The sequence below is a fragment of the Dysidea avara genome, chromosome 6 (assembly GCF_963678975.1).
Source record: "Dysidea avara chromosome 6, odDysAvar1.4, whole genome shotgun sequence".
Lineage (NCBI taxonomy): Eukaryota > Metazoa > Porifera > Demospongiae > Dictyoceratida > Dysideidae > Dysidea > Dysidea avara.
The window spans coordinates 17,953,581-17,973,346 of record NC_089277.1 but is presented as its reverse complement, the minus strand read 5'-3'; the positions used below and the strand labels follow the sequence as shown (position 1 = coordinate 17,973,346).

Sequence of the window (19,766 nt, the reverse complement as noted above, 5' to 3'; positions counted from 1 at the left end):
GTAAAAACCTGATCTATACAATCAAACTACTACAAAAATAACTATACAATATCATACTGGTAATCATAATAAAATCTATCTAGGTGTGTCTTAAACAAATTGGTTGAATGAACATTAACTGAGTCATATGGGAGTCCATTCCAATCATTTATAATTCTTACTGAATAAAAGTGACGGCGTGGCAAGCAGGTAGCGTGTGGTTTATAGATCTTTAAATCATGACCTCTTGTTATAGAAGATGATCGAAGGGTAAATAAACAATGTGCCACTACCAAGAAGGTTAGAAAGGTTAGAAAAATGAGCACCATTCCAGAGGCGTAGCTAAGGGGGGGCATTTGCCCCCCCATCACCAGATTTTTTTTTTTAAAACCTCCATTACAAGCTTACCAGTATTAAACCGACTCGCAAACGACTATAATTATAAATTATGTGCGCTACTACGCGGTATCGCCAGGGGTTGGTGTTAGTGAATGCGCACACAACATTCAACTCGTTCGTGAATCCACCGAATGAAGATATTAGAGACACACTTCTATAGATTTCTCACGTAATAGAGCATTTTTTGAACCTAAAGAGTGACCCACTCGAAGCGACCCCGCAGGAGTCGCAACTCAAAAGTGACAAAGGAGACCATGCAGATGACGCTACGAACCTACTGTCTACGAGGTGATGAAGTGTTCAATGCACCCGGCAAGATTATTTTCTCGAGTTGATCACACTGGATCTTCGTATGACAGTGCAGTACTGCAGTGGCATGCCAGTCTAATTTTTTTTTTACTTTGTCATCAGGTGGATCAGTGACAAGGTTACAAGTTCTGCTTGAGCAAGACAGGTGTTAAAATGGGATTTCGTGCAATACGTGGCATTTGAATTTCGTCGGTTGAAGTGAGTGAACACGTAATCCTCTCCGCAGTGTGCTAGGGCTGCAGCACAGGCTGTGGCTACTTGTATTTACACTAAAAATAACAATGTAGATATACCGGATTGTGGATGAATTTGTTGGAGTACAGTTGTGACACGTGCGATGATCGACGAATATACCTCCATTGATAAGTGATAAGCAAAATAGTTATTATTATTATTACTACTATTATTACTAAGTTACGTAGCTATGTAAGCTGTAATAATACAACACCGTATGTTGGCTAGCCCACCATTGGGTCATTAGCCTTTTTTTTTACAATTATGAATGATTTTTGAGTATCTTGTGGGGGCTTGCCTGCCCCTCCATCACCTTCTGGCTAGCTACGCCCCTGCACCATTCAAAGTTGCTGCCCCCTTTAATGCTATACCCCACCTTACAATCTCAAAATTCAATTAACACGAAAAAAAATTCCTAGCGCTTATTACGCTTCCAACTTCTGCGCAGCAGCAGCTTGGAGAACCAGTACAATATCTGCAGCGATGGAGGTTAGCTAGCTATATTAAACCATTAATTATTATGTTTCATTTTAGAGCAAGCCTGCATCTGCATCGCACATGAGCTTGGGCAGAATTTTGAAGGAACATCACTCCGATCTAAGACGATGTCTGAGCTTGCCACAATTGATCCCACTATTAAGAAGGCACAAATTGCTAACTGCAGAGGAGTGTGACGAAATATCACGTAAACAAACACATCAGCAGAAGATTGACTACCTGGTCCAACTGTTATCACATATTAAAGGTGAAAATGCCTACGAGAAATTTATAAGCTGTCTCGAGTCAGCAGAACATCCGTCGAGCTCTCACATGCAAATAGCATTTAAGATGAGAATGACAGCCGCAATGTTAACATCCTGTCCCTCACCTCATAATCAACAGCTATTACAGGTATAATTTATATTGCATTTGCAATATGTAAGCTAGCTACTCAGTGGCCTAGCTCCTGTATTTTCATATAGCTATATATTCTACATGTAACTGGCTGCATTTACTTCTGTAGCTATATATAACTACACTGAGAGCTACACAATTGAAATCTATCTTGGTGTATGTCAGACTGTGAAGATGTTTAGTTATGTCTGATAGCTATATGCACTGTGCATCATGCAGGGTGCAAGTAACTATACCAATCCATATGACCAGTTTTGCAGTATACTGAAATCACATAATATTATAATCAATTATGTCCTATATGGCTCTCAAAATCCAAAACTAACATCAGTCTATGGCTATAGCTATACAAAGCGCTATAATTGTTCATCGAGGAGCTATAACTACCTACATATTATGATCCGTGGCATATATAGCTAGCTATGCAGTATCAAATTGTTGTAAACCAATGAAGCTATAGATATATGTGACTGGATTTAAAAAGTATCAGATTTTACCTGCCAGCAAATGAAATATGATAATATTTAGTTGACTACTCATAATTTTTTATCATTGCATATAATTACCTGAAATTTTCAATGAGTGTATCTACAGTATCTGCGTGGCTGCATTTTGGTACTAAGAGTAAGTTAATGAGTATAAGCAAGAGTTCATGAGTGTCCTACTGTCAATATAACCTGTACAAACTAAGTTTCTCTTTGATTAAATCAATACCTCCATTGGTGATAGAGAACTGTTGATTGGTGTTAATTGGTGCTGATAAGGCCAAGTCTTTATTCTTTGAACAGACTCAGGTTTAACTTAACACAGTGTGTTCCATGGAAGTATTTCAGTTAGACACTCTCCCCCACTACTATATTATGAACTCTTGGTATAAGGAGTCAGGTGTTACATCATTTTGTTTGCTGGTATGTAAAATGTGTGGAAAAGCCGTACCTTTTTGCAAATCCGGTCACAAATAGTTATGAAGCTTCAAGTATAGCTACATAGGTCAGATTTTGTGTGTGAAAAAGGTACCTTTTGCAGTGCAAATTAAAAAGAAGTATTTACTGTGTGAACTAGTTATTACAGTGGCATTGTTACTGTGATAGCACAATAAATTGAACAATGTCATGGCATGTTGTAGCTATAGCTATACAAAGTGAAACTTGTGGTGACAATATGAGATAACTATTACCACTTGTTTGAATGGTAAGTTGTATACATGTTTCCATTATGAATCACTGCATGATGTTGTGTTAGCTAGCTATACTATTTGTTGACATTTTCACCTGTGAAACAACTAAACTATAGTTGAAGTAGATATGGCTAAATGGTGCATCGAAACGAGAAATGAAACAAATGGGTTTTATATACTGGAGCTGGCTGACCAGCTTTTGAAAGGGTTGATCAGCTTTCATGCTATGCAACCAGGTTTTGAGTTCAACACACTTAAGGTCAAAGCAAACTCACCAGTCAAGAAAAAGCTCACCAAACTGTCTGATAAGAATATATATATATATATACATATATGTAGTACATTATACAAAGGATTGCAGAAATAACACAAATACAAGTAAGGGGTGTGGTTTTGACACAATGGCGCAAATTTGCAGGCCTTGGTTTAAACCATAAAACATGATGTTTGTAGATGAAAAGTAGTTGAATACATTGGAAAGCCAAAATACACAAGGGTAAGATGTGCAAGTTCATAATACAAAATATAATTTAGCTTGATTGTAGATATATTTTAATTTTTTGGTCTACAAAAGGGTGAGTCTGTTGGTCATAGTTAGGTTGATATGGCCTTCAACAATTTTAAAATACAAGCACACAGTGTTTTTGCTAGATGATTTAAATCTGCAGTAGTAATTAGGCTCATAACTAACATAACAGCAGTCACAATTACAAACATGATATATGGAACTGTAATGATTTGCAAGTTGCGACCCAATCAGGTAAACTAACAATGAGAGCATGCAGTGACAATAGCAACAGCATGCAGATAAGAGCTGTAAATATGAATGTGCTTATTGAGTAGAATGAAGAACTATGATATGTGGTATAAACCATATAATTGTACGTTTAATTCATATGATGGCCCTAAAAATTTATCTATAGCTTGCCAATCCTGGAACAGGTACATGTGAACAGGTGACCAGCAGGTCAAGGATATGAAAGAAGTCATGTATTAGTGAATAGATTATGCAAGCGGAGGAATACTTGGATGCAATATAATTATTATATTGTGTACTGCAGTACCTAAAGTAACTTTTATTTAACACTGCACACTTTCTCAAGTAACTGACTCCTACTGCAGCAAAGGAAGCACCTTTCTGGTGAAGTGCACATTCAGGGTATCATCCTTTTCAATGCCTGGGCCTATAGGAACATGCAGCCATACCTTGTTGTGCAAACAGTCCAAATGCTAACATGTAAATTAGGAGAGTCTGGGGGCAGGAAAGTTTTGAAAATTAGACTCTCTGAAACTGAATCTGAGAATGATTTCATGCGAAATAATATTATAGTATTGTTTAGTATACATGATAATTATGTAGTCATATTATATTCTTATGGCAATTGCCCTATAGATTATATAACACTACACAAAATCACATTTATCACTGCACACTTTAGATTTAACACTACAAATTTGTGCAGTGTTAAGGACCCTAGTGTACTGTGCAGGAAGCAAGTGTGATTATAATGTGCAAGTTTAATTACAAAATTCAGTGATGATTAGCTATGTTCTTGGGTAGCTTGTTCCATAGTTTGATCACTGAAGGATAAAAAGAAAATTTTAAACTGTCCACTCTAGTATTAAAATAGCCACTTCATAAAAAGGGGGAAAAACAATTATCTGGAATGATAAATGATTTTATACAGCATATAGTAATATACACTACATGCTGTTTTTAACATGTAGAAACCAGCCATGGATGAGCTAGTTGAACAAGTGACAGATGCACTGAAATCAAACCTAAGTAAATATACTCAGAGTCTTAAGGATAGAATTGCAAGTCTAGAAACACAGCTGCAAGAAAAGGACATGCTCATAGCACATGTACAAGTAAGCCTGGCCAGCCTGGCCATCTGCATACAGTACACATCATATATTTTAGAACTTTGAAGCATTGTTTTTTATCATAGCATAATTTCCTAAAATTTTCCATGAGTGTAGCTACAGTATCTGGCTGCATTTTGATAAGAGCAACTAAGGAGTCAAGTGTTACATCATTTTGTTTGCTGGTATGTATAAAGGTATCTATTTGCAAACCCAGTCACATATAACAATCTGGCAGTATAGTGACCACTGTACCAGAAGAATTGCACAATTATATACAATGGTATACCTCATCTCTCACCAGCTGGTGATCATGAAAACTTCCTTTTCAAAACTCCTGCATGTGCTCTTAGTCCTAGCCCTATTATACTGGCTATGTATTCAGGAAAACCATCAATTATTGCATGTGTATCGAATTTTAAAGATTTTAACCTACTATAACTTGGGAAAGTCAAAAGTTGTTACATGGGTTTGAAAATTTGGCCACGAACACAGCCAACTATATAAAATAATGTTTAATTTCTATATGCAGGAATAATGATGATTATGGAAGATAGAAGTATTGTATTGCAATTTTTATTTGACTGTAACTACTAGTTACAAAAAAACTTAGTAAAGTTGTTTTGTAATACACTAAAGATCACTCCAAGAAAATTCATTGTTTCCCGCATGCAGATTCTCTTCCCACATGGTCATTCATTATTGCTGTCAACTGAACATTTTATTCATTTTTTATCCTGTGATTGCATAGCAGTAACTAGTTTAGCATTCAGAAAGCCCATTTAGCTAGCTTTTCACTGTTCATTTCTCAGTTTAAATATTTCTACTGTATTCTTACCTGTAAGTTAGTTATGAATTTCAAAAATTAGTGGAAATATCTATAATGAATAATGGATAATGAACCACCCACCCACATGTATTTTTGAGGTCTGGCAATAAAATGGAAAACAAGGAATTTCTTGGAGTGGCTTAATAGTATTAATGTAATATATATATATATATATATATATACTAGAGTGCAAAATTTAAATTTAGTGAGCAGCTAAATAGCTGGCAGGAGCAGCTCAGTGGTGAAGAGTTTTGGGTGTGGAGGTCTGCATATAGTTTGAATTCTGAATGGACAACTTTTCTTTGAAGTTTTTTTGCACATACTTGGTCAGTGACTGACTGTTCTATTAGAGTAATTTGAACCATGATTTTACAACACAAGTTAGTTTTCTTTTTGTAACTCTGTAGTGGTCACTGTAATTTTAAACCCAAAAAACTTTAGCTGTGATAATTAGCCTATAGCTACACAGACCAATTTTCAAGTTCCACAGTCTTTTGTTACACAAATAGTTAATTGTTCATCTGCTTGACTCCATGAATGTTTATTAGATTAGCACCAGACTAGGGACATGAATATATATAATGTCATTAATGTATACCATATTTCATAGTGCTGAATCAAGTTATGCATTTCCATTTTATACTGGTTATTCATGATATAAGCATGCAAAGGATGAAGGCCCTGCAAGAAGTGAAGACAAATAAATCAAAGACATTATTAAGCCTAACTTTGAGGGCTCATATTTCACAAATACACAAGCGATTCTGCTGAAATTTGGAATATAAGGTGCATGATGAAGGTGGAGGGCAGCTTTAATGAAAAAATTGTGTGCTTTCAAGGAGGGACACCATTTGTATTTGCATTGCAAATATGACTTTAGTAATCATCACAACAGTTGTACATTGTTCTTACACATTTCCTACAGTGTTCGGTGCATTTGAATAACTAGGGATATATAATTTTATTGCTTCTTCTATTAATTTTGTACAGGAGCTTCTGCTTATCAGCTATGCACAAAAGTTTACTCATTATGCCTGCAGTATGCTTGCTACCTTATATGTCAGGCATATTAAGAATAAGCACAAAAATACAAAACATCAACTCAATGATCCACAGGCCACCGGTTAAGATCAAGGGCAGCTCCAGGAATTTTGATGACAGGTTTCCAAGTTTTCTGTTGCGTGCACAGGAGGGTCTGGGGGCATGCTCCCCCAGGAAAGTTTTGAAAATTTAGTACATAACAATTTTCACCAAGAACATATTTAAAGCTGACATTTTAAACATATGTTGGGAATTGATTGATATAGGCTGCTAATGCTGCATCAGGAGCAGGCTAAAGAATTAAGGGATGGAGCTTTGTGAAGTTTGAAGCATACAACCACAGATTGTAGAGGGCCAGGACCATAACTGGCCCTCTTCTATGACACAGAATTCTGTTCTTGGGGACAGGGAAAGTATACTCCCAGGAAACTTTCATTATCATAATGATTTTAGACTATTTTTACTAAGTAACTTGATACAATTTTTTTTCTGCATTCAACAGTTTTAGAAACATGTTACTGACTCCCTGCTACAACAGACTTTCAGTAGCCTTCTTTGCAGGTCTCTAGTGGGATAGTGACTAATAATAAAACTATTAGGATAGTTGACTGCTCTATAAGAGTATTTCAATCTGAGCCTTGCACAAATATCAATTTTAGCTGCTTGATTATACTTGACCAGTTTCTGGAAACCTTGGAAACATCCCTGGATCCACCCTTGCTGATAGTTGAACCTGGAGCTAGCTTATCCATATCACAGGAGCATAAGGTCTAGGGTTCCAGAACTGAACTCTTCTGAAATTTGAACTTGCAGGTTTACACAGGAACATCAAATTATCACAGTTTGGCAGCACAAAAGGCAACATCCTCCAGAAAAAGTGTAATGTATAAATGGAAACTCACGTTTGCTTTATAAAGATCAAGATGCTCTAATAGAACAGTCAAAATAGAGTAGTCAAAACCACTCTAATATATCAATAATTAGCAATTAGAAATTAGAGAATATAATAATTGTAATATCCATGGAATCATGAAGTTTAATGTCTCAAAATCTGTCAGCTGCTGGGGGCTCCAAATTCCTGCATTTGTGACTCACTACCAAATTTGTAAACTATCTTTGAAAAAATCCTGATAACAGTAGGCACTGTGGTATGTATACTAACCAAATGAAGATTTAGCTAATTTCCATATATTATATGATACTGTTATCACATGCCATTATCTATAAGTACAGTGTATGATTAAATATATGCGTGTGTAGTTCACCATATATTATATAGCTATAAAAATTTGTTCACACATATATCCATGTAGAAAGACAATGGTTGTGCATGCCATGCAACTGCTGAAGTGGTTAAGTTTCAAGAACTACTGAGTTATGCCAATGGACCACATGGAAGTAAGGAGTTTAACATGCACATTTTGGCCAAGCACTACCGTGAAATACGAGAGATACTAAAGAAAGTTAAGGGGCATCTTCTAGAAGATGTTGGTTATGTGAATAGAAACATTGAAGCTGCCTCAGAAGACAGTGATGTGAGTAGGGAACCATCCATGGTCAGCAGTGGGCATCCACATCCTATGCCTTGCACTACACCATCTTATGAAACCTTGAAAGAGTTTGTGACCAGCAGAAGTTCTAGTGTTGAAATAGATGATGTCAATGTACCTACTGAAGAAGTATATGTAAGCACAAAAATATCAATCACAGCAATTAGATTGTAGCTCTTCAATATATGCGTATGTACTACAAGTGAATTAAATGTGTTCATCATTGCAGTTGTTTCTTTGCCACCACTTTTGCTTTCGCATCCTGCAGGTCTGAGGACCTCACCCTTTTTACAGCCTAACTGTTTTTTACAGGTAATCACCCAGATTTAAGAGACAGTGCAGTTTGACAATAATTGTATGTAGCTATCACACAGTATGGTAGTACTATATTGTAGAGATTGTGCATGGAGGTTTGCACTTTTCTAAAATATCACCCTAAAACCTGCCTCATTTCTACTCACAACATACAGTACAGCTTTAGTGTTCATTAGGCATATAATCAAGCCCAAACATGCCTTCATATAAATAATGATTCTGAAAGTTTTCAACAAGTTCTTAAGGAATTTTCACGAACATTTTATATTCAACAGAATTTAGCTACTATACTATACTGACTAACTGACTACTATAACCAATGCCTTCAGCTTTGCAGTTATTCAGGCAACTTGAAATTTTAAAATTATAATTACTATTTTTTTCTATTATATCAAGACACATGATAGTGTATCATGCAGCCAAGAAAGCCTGCACACCACACCGTGAGTATATTGACAGGAAGAAAGAAAACAGCCTTTTCATGAGTGCATAGCTCCATGGCCCCTTCTCCAAGACTCCAACGCACACCATTTTTGCATTATAGTTGTCCCCCAGATAGGGTAGGCCACACATGCAGCAAATTTGATATGGACATTCAAAATTTCATTTTAATTTATTTTCTCACTTTGTAAATATTAAAACATAAACATGTTATTTAATTGTCTCGATCTTTGCATGGCTAGTGATGTCCAATAAAAAATCCAACACCTCTCAATTAGCACATATGACACACTCCGTATAAAGCATTACTAACATGCAACTTCTACCAAACGTTTCCGATCAATACTGTATTTTATAGTGTGGTATATACGTACTCCTGGACAGAGGTAAGTCCACACTGTAAATTCAGAAGTATAAAGTTCACACTGATGGTATGCCTCCTGCAGCTGAAGTATATACATCATATTAAATGACTGCAGGAGGCATATCGTCAGTATGAACTTCATACTTCAGAATTTACAGTGCATGATGCATGCATTATAGCTGCTGCAGTTGGATGTCTTGGGCCTAAGCAATGTCAAATAGTGAAGGAACCAAACTTGCAGTTTTACCCATAGCAAACATATGATTGGCTGAAGGCATCAGTTAGTCAATCACTTTAGTAGAAAATTCTATTAAATAATTTGTTTAAAATTCCATAGAAACGTGTTTGAATTGCTTGGGGGTATGTTTATGTTACTCTGAAGGTATGGTGTTGGCCAGGCCACTACTAAGATCGAGAGCAGTCATCGCAATACTGTAACAGAGCATCCAGTGGAACATAGCCTTTGTTCTAATTGCACTGTTAGTTACCAAGCCATTATAGTTATGCTAGTTGTCTTGTACTTTTTCAATAGTTACAATGAATCATCTACATGTCATAACATTGCAGTGGGCTAATCAATCATGTGCATCTTGCATTATCAAAATTGCTTTTAAAGAATTTCCAGTTTCAGGAACCTTTTTTCCAAGGTAATAAAATTTATATAAGTATGAAATTGATACTGTAGCACAAAATTACAAGAGTATCTTTGATTCTACTTTGTATGTAAAAAAAATAGCCTCCAGATTCAATTTCAGGTCAAAAATTTCCCTGGGGAGCATGTCCTCAGACCCCCAAGCTTTGTGCACTTGCAGTTGTGTATTATACGTATGACAGCCCATGGATGGCCTGATCACTCAAAATCTCTGGGCTCCAGCCCTGTTTAAATGGCTCCAATGATGTTAAGCTCTACAGTATAATAAATATTAATAATGGCTGTATACATTAGTAAGCATTAACATCATTGCTCTTGGCTGCCAGATTTGATTTTACAACCTTGTAAACCCAGGATTTTCAAGGTTGCACCTGTTCTGCATGGTTTTGCTTCCTTGTAATATGGTCTCAAAGTCTGCCATTAGTAAGTTTTGCGACTTTCTTATTCACATCTCCATTTTGGCAGACAGAAGTTACCTTTGTCAGGGGTGGATCCAGAGTTTGGAAAGGAAGGGTGCACTTTGCTGAAAAGTTGAAGAAAAAAAGGGTCACAGCAATAATGGCTGTCCTTTACCAAATGTATTTTACTATAAACGAGAGTTCATGATATATATATATATATACACGTCTGTGTAATAGTTATATCATGTGGCCCTCAGGCTTGTGTGTATATATCAGACAAAGCACTCGTGCCCGTGGTATAACTAATATGTTCTACTTTAGCATACAGACTTGCCTAATTGGTTAGTTGCTATACCCTTCTCTTGTATAGGGAACCAAGTAGGCTGTGATTGTGGGCTTGAATTTTGCCAAACAAGCTGTGATTGTGGGATTCAATTTTAATACATCAAACAGTAGTTTGGTTTTACTTTTGCTAATATAGCAATATTAAGAGACTAGTGTTAATTATGTTACTTTAATTGCTACATTTACAAAAGCAAAAAACAAACTACTGTTGATGTATTAAAATTGAATCCCACAATCACAGCTTGTTTGGAAAAATTCAAGCCCACAATCACAGCTGCTTGCTTCCCTATATATGAGAAGAGAGATAAAGTATAACATCAAAGAAATCTAATGATTTCTGGATATAGTGTGCACTCCTATTAGGTGTGCAATATCTTGAGTTAATGAGATATACGCACTGGCTTAATGAGATATACGCACTGGCTTAACGAGATATACGCACTGGTACAGTGTGTATATCTCGTTAACTTTTCTGAACCAGTGCAATATGTGATATATATGCACATATATATTATATATTATGAACTCTTGCTATAAAGTATATAAAGATCCTTATTCATAGATAGTTTCATAGTTAAGCTACACTACCTCATGAACACTGTGACTGCTTTATTAGAGTGACTGCTCTATTAGAGTATCTAGATCTTGTATGCAAATTTTTTTGAAAGAGATGAAGGAAGGGAGGGGGCATGTAAACGTGCCCCCCTGTGCCGCCCCCCCAATCTGCCACTGTTTGTAGCTATATTGTATACAAGCACAAGGAAAAGTTAGAAATTTTGAGTTTGATTAGGGATCATAGAAATAGTAACCAATGAAACGAGGGAGGTTGCCTAATCCCTACTGCAGTGATTATATAAAGCTCCAATAGTATATCTTCAGGTACAGGTAACCTCTTCTTTCACTATAGTTTATTTCTATGATCCCTAATTGAAAAACTTAAAATTCCTGTGTAGCTACCTGCTTGTTTACTCTTTTGTACTGATGAACCTGTGCATACTCATCAAAAGAAAGAATGGAGCCAGACTTCAGGGGCATAGGGAGGGGGGTTCCAAGGGGTTCAGGAACCCCCTGCAAGCAGGGCCTAACACACCGTTTAGTGTGGCAGGACAAAATGAGTGAGTAATATAGCGTAATGGCACAGCACAACAATAGATAAAGCTTGCATTCATCTCTCAGGGAAGGATTTACAGAGGTAACATGAGCCCTGCAAAAAGAGCAGTCAGGTATATACTCTAATAGAGCAGTCAGGTATACTCTAATAGAACACGCATGTAAATATCCACATCCATATGAAGTTTTTCAGATATTCTAACATTAAATGCAAAACTGAGCATGATCTCATACTGCTGTAGCTTTGGTGTGCAGTGTTTAAAGATATAGAACTCCAGTAATTTATCACTTGTGTTATGCATAATGAATTCATGCCTGTATATTAGTAGTTATAATGTTTTGATTGTAAGTCATGACATTTGTATCAGTGGATTTATGGTTCCTATACCAGTGAGATAACTATCACTTACAGATTACTATATGTGTCTCTATGTGTTATGCTGTCTGTTTCCACTAGGTAGCTTCATCCCCGGGGCACTTATATGCATTACAATTAATATACTTTTGCATAAAATATAGCAATTTGTTGAGTTGTGATTCATTAAAATATTGAAAGTCTCTCAGCAGCTGGGACAGCCCTGAGACCCCTGCTTCTGGTAACTCGATACCGTTGTTGGAACCCCCCTTCAAAAAATCCTGGCTATGCCCTTGGACTAAATGTCTTCATCTAAAAACGTGCCGTAACTGTCAACTGCTGAAAGTGAAGTGGTCATTACACTTCATGCTCAGTCTGTTTCACAGCATTAGAAATGAAGAACAGTACGAGAAGAGCCTCTACAATCAATCCAGCTTATACAGAAAATACGAGTTATTCCCGTTACAAATGCAGGAAACCTATCATGCACTACTGTGAATCAACACCTTGTATGAAGGAATGAGACACAAAAGAGGACAAAGGTAATGCATGTGTTGTATGTACTGCAGTTGGGCTGAAGCAACTCTGATAGTGAAAAAACCAACCTTGTATAGTCGTAGCCATTATTGAGTTACAAATTCTACTGAATAAAAATAAAATTTCATATATAGCAGCTAAGATCAGTTTGGATTGAATTGAAGGAGCTTTTGGATACCTAACCAAAACTGCCAAGACACCATGAAGGTATTGTGGGGCTGGTTTCTAGTCATCAGTTTCTTGTGAGGAAGTGCAAACCTCCATAATTCCTTATCCATATTGTATGATAACTTAACATTTCCATGATAGTTTAGAGTGCACTCTTTTTGGGACTTCTAACAAAACAAAATTTCCTGTGGCATATATATCTATGAAATTACAAATATAAATATTTATAAAAGTTTACAGTTGTTCTAATGCTATAGACTTCATAGTTATGGGAGTGGGATAATGAATGATGGGGTGTGAGTGGATGCATAACTTTTTTAGTTATCGATCTGTGATTTCTTTTGAACCACAAAAATTTGAGCTACATATAGCTAACCTATAGCTATATACTCAGTGTAATTGAGCTGCACACACTAAATCTCCCATTGTACATAGCTACACAAATAGTTCCTATATTTCATAGACATCCCATCAAGAAGAGCTATTAATGCTGCAGTCTACCACAAGTTCAGGATTTAAGGTATGTGACTTATGCACAGGTAGGATATACATTTATATTCACGTATGCTTAAAAATTCTATTACACTGTAATAATTCCAATACAGCAAAGTGTGTGGACTACCAAACATGACTAGTGTGAAAAAATGAAAGGTGACTATCGACTAACAAATGATATTAATGACAAACTAACAGCACTGTGGCCATTTCCCTTTAATTCACCTCTGATATCACATCTTTTGCACACTAACCATTTTGTGAATACCCTTTATTTTTTGTATCAAGTCATGCTGCACAGCCAAGCAGGAACCTATAGAAATGCTATTTTAATCTCCAGCCATCTCCAAGATATAGGCCTTCAAAGATAGTCAGTCTTATTTTGCATCACGTTCTTTTATCTATTTGAAATTTGTGCTGATTTACTTCATATTTGAAGAGATATACAAGCATGTTAAATTAAACTTGCTCTATCCACCACCAAAACTGCTTATGAAAACTAATGGAATTCCATTGTATATACCTCAGTAAATTATCAAGGTACAATGATCTTTAATAGATTGGAAATTCAATTGAAGATCAAGGAGTTATATATAAGTGAAAACCAAACTTGTTCATATGTTAAAGCATTGCCACGAGTGTCATACAGCAAATAAAGCACAAGGTTGTGCAGCCAAGATGCTAATAAAGTGAAGCCAAGTGCTTAAAACATGCTAATTATCATTGCACCTTGGTTGTAGCTATACACTTACCAGTAGTCTAGGTGAGTGTTAATAGTGGGTGCTTGTTATTGGTAGTGTTGCAGTATATAGTGTACAACAGGTTTGTTAATTAGTGTAATATTCGAAACCTCAGTGTGTTTTAAAGACTGTTTTATTAAGCTTTGAGGTTTCATAAAGTAATAGTTGGTGGGCAGTAAAGTGTAGAAAGTACACTTTCTGTTTGATGGGGTTTAATGATATAGAACTTTGTGTGGGTGACACCATGAATAGGATATCATTGTTATCAACAAGCCAAAGCCGAGGTCGAAGTGTTGATAACAGATATCCTACAAGTGCAGGAGTGGTTAAACTTTCTTCTATTTTGCAATTTGAAGCACTTGACTTCATAAACAATGTGACAATTGCTAAATTGAGGTGTTGATAATGTGTTATGACACCTTCTATCCCACACTTTAAAGCATTTGACTTCATAAAGAACTATAAAACTAGTAAAGTCGTGTATAATTTCACTTTTGCTGTGCTTGCAGTTTTATATGATATGGCTTCACATCATTTCTTTGATTCAATATGTAAATAAACTCGTCCTTCATATTAAGGATTCTGACCTACAGGGGTTTAACTTCCACTCCCGGGGTTTAACTACCATACCCTCCTACTTTTTTACTTTGATGTAATGCTTCAGTGGAATAGAAGCATGGTGAAGGTACTCAAACAACGACATGAAAACATGAATATGGCACATGACAACATGTTGAACTTGTGAACATTTTGAAAACTTTACACCTCTTCAGTGCCTTGCATTTTGCAAATGTTGGATGGTGTAATATACTTTTACTGCCATTTAAACTTGAAAAAAGTATAATTATATATGCAAGTCATGTTCAAATTTAGAAAGTAAGTTAAGGCCACGAAAAGTTAATTATATATGTTTCTGGTTCCTTCTTGGTCATTTTTTGCTGAATGAATTGTGCAATTACCATTATACAATAATTTATAATGTTAAATCTGTTGAAAGGTTTTCATGTCTTGTAAACACTCTTTTCTTATAAAGATGCACTAACTTTATACATTAACTTTGTATATTTCCATGTACTGATACAGTATGTCAAATGTAGTGTACTACATCAAAATGTTGCAAAAAAAAAAGAAGCCTGGTCACATGGTCAATTTTGGGGACACCAGAAACGTCTAATTAACTTTTGCACAGCCTAGTACAAAATTTAGGGTAAACGTATGAAGGCAAGATATCTGGACTAATGTAGATCAAATTTAGTATGCAGAGTTAGGGTGTTCCACCCCAAAGAAATCTGAAATACAAAGATGGTTTGTTTCTGCCATAACAAAGTTATGCATGAGTGTTGCATTTTTTGGTTCCTGTGTACGTAATACAAATGCGCCTGTTGTGAGCCTATGTCAACTCCTTTCAGTCACCAAGCACAAATTATTAATTAATCACCAAACACAAAGTATTAATTAAAATATTAATTAATCCTTTTTTTTTTGATCTTGCATGAACTTACGAATATAAATTTGGATGAAATCAAGTGTTTATAAGCATTGCATGCCACCAAATATTAATTAACATAATATGTCATCACATATATAAAAATATATTCAGTATTGTTGTTTTGTTGTACACATTATTATCTTACAGTACGTATGCACAATATTCCCAATTCACATGTGACCAGATTTGCGAAAAGGGGTCTTTCATGCACATCCAATTTACTAACTTTGACGATTCATAACTTCAGACTGGAAAAGACTATTTACTTACAATGTGGTCAGCAGTGCACACCAGCATAGCTGACTATATAGAGAAAATTTCAGGGCTTTGTGGTTTATGATCACATAGTTGTGGTCTTCCGAGTTCATAGAATCAGATGTGTGTGGAAGGCCCCCTTTTTGCAAATATTTTATATAGCGAAATGAATCATGGCCGGACTACAAGAAGAAAAGAGCTCCAAAGAAAAGAGTACGTGATCAGATACAAATAATACATACTTGTGTGCAAAACTCTAAGTATATAGTGCTAATGCATTTTTACGGAGACATGCAATTCAATAAGTATACTGTGTGTAGACCAGTATAAGCTGAAACTGAAATTGGGAAACTTTTAATAAACTTTATTTTCTATAGTTTTCGTTTTTTTTCCATCTAGCATAAATGCAATGGTAGCTTTTGTAGTCCATTCTATAGTTTTAGATTTTTTATTCAATATTTTGGTTAACCCAATGAATAAGATAGTATAACATTATGAAAAATGACCTTTATAACTCAAAAAGGTTTATTCGGCACACATTTCTGAAACATTCGCTAGGCAAACCAGGGGCATACGCAGGAATTTTGAAAAGGGGTTGCCACTACAGCTAAGTGACTGTTATATGATAGATTTCAGATTCTGGAAACCTGAAGTTTCTATTTCTTAATGTTTCAAGTAGTGTGTAAAATCCAAAGGGGTTCCCTGAAACCCCTGGAAGCCCCCTCGGCATGCCGCTGCAAACCAAGCACAGTAAATATATACCATGCAGGTCAAAGAGTGGGGAAACTTTGAAAGTTACACATGTAGTGACTGATATATCAGAAGGGGTCTGGGAGCACCACTCCCAGGAAAGTTTTTCAGATTTTAGACGTTCTAAGATGTATTGTCACATGTTATTACATGTAAATTAAGTAGCTACTTAAAGTTTTTATGAATTCTAAAATAATTGTAACTGTTTTGTTAGAGTGGTCGACTGCTCAATTAATAATTTTGTCTACCAATAAAATTAGGGGGAAATGCCTCATATCTCCATTTCCACTGCCAAAGATTTTCTCATTTGATTTTAAAGTAAGCTATGTAAAATTCCATTTTGATAAATAGCTTGCAAAGCAAAATAAGTTTGAAAGTCAAAGCTACAAAATATGCATGAATAGTGCTGCCATTGTTATGGAAAGAAAATAAAGTTTAGAGAACAAATTAAAATTAACAAATAGTTGGCTGTAAATGTGACCTTATATGTACGTACTGTATGTACAATGCATCCTATTATTGTGTGACTAATGGCCAAGGCACCATGCATGAAAGTATTGTGAGGCTGCATGGTTTCTGATCAATATTGTTTTTTTGTAAGAATCTGTAAAACCCCATGCGATCTACATTGCAACTGAAGGGGTCAGTGGAAAAACGGGGACATGTGCCATTTTAGATTTTCCATTTTCTAAAAATTATAGAATGGGTCGTTTTAACCATGTAAATAATATTGTCACTAAATAAACAACAGAATTTAAAAGTTTATGGCAGTCTCAAATAAATTTTTAGCAAATATACAATAATTCAATTATGTTACAAAATTTTGCCTAATGCCCACCATGTGGTCACCTAAATTTTCAAATGGCACTTGTCCACTTTTGCTGCTGGCCTCTTCAACTGTACTGTATGATATGTACATGTGTATGATAGGCACGCCACCCTGGATGTTATTCTGACTCTCAAACAAGAAAACAGTTTAGTGAACAATCATGCTACCAAAGTGAAGAAGACACTATTAGTGATACTGAAGTATTCACACTCTATGCAAGCAATGATGATACCCCTACAATTGATATGGTAAAAATTTTAAATACCTTCTTTACCATTTGCTGCACAACAAAAATCTTTATACGGATGTATAACATGCAAGGATAAAATTTTATGGCAAAAGGTGAAGACTTTGTAGAATATATGCATAAAATTAAAGCATTTGCTCTTGTATATAGAGAAAAATAGACTGCTCAAGTTTTAAAAAAATGTGTCACAAATATCATGACGTGTACATTATTCAATCTCAAAGACATGTAGCTATATATTTAACATGGTTTGGATTTATGGTCTATCACATATGAGGCACATATGATCCACTGTATATATATTTTGTGATCAGAAACATGAAGTAAATGTATAAATATAATCCATTGTATTCAAACTATGATTATAAATAATAGATTTGTGCGATATTGACTGTATAGCATTAATCATAGTATGCAATTATACAAATTAATTAAAAATATACTACATTCTCCTTATTAGGTCGCTCATAGTTTCCTGTTTTATTGACCTCAAAAATGCATGTGGGTGGGTGGTTCATTATTCATTACAACTATTGTTACTACTTTTCAGCTATAATTCATAACCTATAAAGATAAGAATACGGTAAAGCTAAACTCTTGTTAAGCTATAAGTGCTTGGTGGGTTATGACCCTGAATAAGGTTATTGCTAAAAATAGTATCTCGGTACAACTGTTAGACAGTCATGTGATAAATTGAGCGAATCCATTAAGAAGAGAATTTATGTACAGGCAGGAAATGAGAAACAATGCAGCTACTTGTAGTTGTAGTAGCCTAACCTGGTGGTTTGCAAGTTATGTATGGGAATTTAGATGTAGTAGGTTGGAGCCTCATGTTCTTAATGCAAAACTGCAAATTTTTAGTGTATCGGAGATGTTTGGTGAATTTGTGATTAACTTGTGCCACAAATTTGCAATTTTGCATCTTCATGAACTGAAACAATTGTGAAAGAGATTTGAAAAGACTTGTAAAGTTGAAATATTCCAAAACATATGACTTGTTTGCTCACTCAGAATTTACAGCAAATAGAGGGATCCATATACTTGTCATTTACTACATGTCAAACCCAAACTATAAATTTCCCACTCAAAATTTCTATGAATAGTAGCTATACAATGATATGAGTTGACAGCGCACTATTAAATGACTTGTAGGAAGCAATATTGGATCAAGAGAAATCTTCTGCTGTCATTAAAGCAGGATACTTACAGAAAGAAGGTACAAACACTAACTTAAACATTTGAGAATGCCTAAATTATAGGAAATGCCAAAATGTGGAAAAGAAGATACTTCCGTTTGACTATGGGATTTTTGTTTTACTACAACTCAGAGCAAGTAAGTACATGTGAAACTGTCATTGGTTCATGTATCAATCTGCAATGTGTACAAAATGATTATTAATCTTATAATATAGGACTCTGAGCCACTGGCCATGATTCCTCTAATAAATCTTAAACTAGAAAAGAAAGAAAAGGTAGAGAGGTGCATCATACATGCATACGTCTCAAGCATTTCTTTTGCAATAGACTACATATACATTTGAAGTGATAAACAAAAATCCAGGTCTCATCAAGGTTAATAAACCAGCAAGAAAGAATGTTCAAAGTGAGTAACTATATATATGAATATTATACTGTATGCTAAGTCATAACTAAAATATTGCTCAGATACATTCATTCATTCTTACAATCTTTGCATTATTCACATACAAAAATAACTTCTGTAACTTTTCACATGCATTATGCCTCTTTACCATGCATAAGTCTTCTGGCACTAGTACTTAGGTATATATGTACATGTATATGTACAGGTTATGAAGCCATTAAACTAAGAGCATCTAGTGAAGCTGAGATGATGACTTGGGTTACCAGCATTGAAGACTCCATCAAAAGAATTAACAACTCAGTATCAATGTATATGTAACTGCACTTTTACATATTATGTAGTATACAGAATAGGACAATTTAGTGCTACATTCACTCATGCTAAATTAGAAT

General features: G+C 35.3%; 1 protein-coding gene across 1 annotated transcript; it reads left to right on the top strand.

Annotated features, from left to right (window-relative positions):
- Window positions 1-2,405: 2,405 nt before the first annotated feature.
- LOC136257578 (uncharacterized) lies at window positions 2,406-19,766 on the top strand. Its single transcript, XM_066050812.1, has 11 exons — window positions 2,406-2,439; window positions 4,721-4,864; window positions 8,042-8,413; window positions 13,430-13,486; window positions 16,108-16,158; window positions 17,626-17,772; window positions 18,924-18,987; window positions 19,031-19,104; window positions 19,184-19,243; window positions 19,296-19,374; window positions 19,580-19,766. The coding sequence occupies exons 2-11, from the start codon at window positions 4,730-4,732 to the stop codon at window positions 19,690-19,692; spliced, it is 1,152 nt and encodes a 383-aa protein (XP_065906884.1). The 5' UTR covers window positions 2,406-2,439; window positions 4,721-4,729; the 3' UTR covers window positions 19,693-19,766.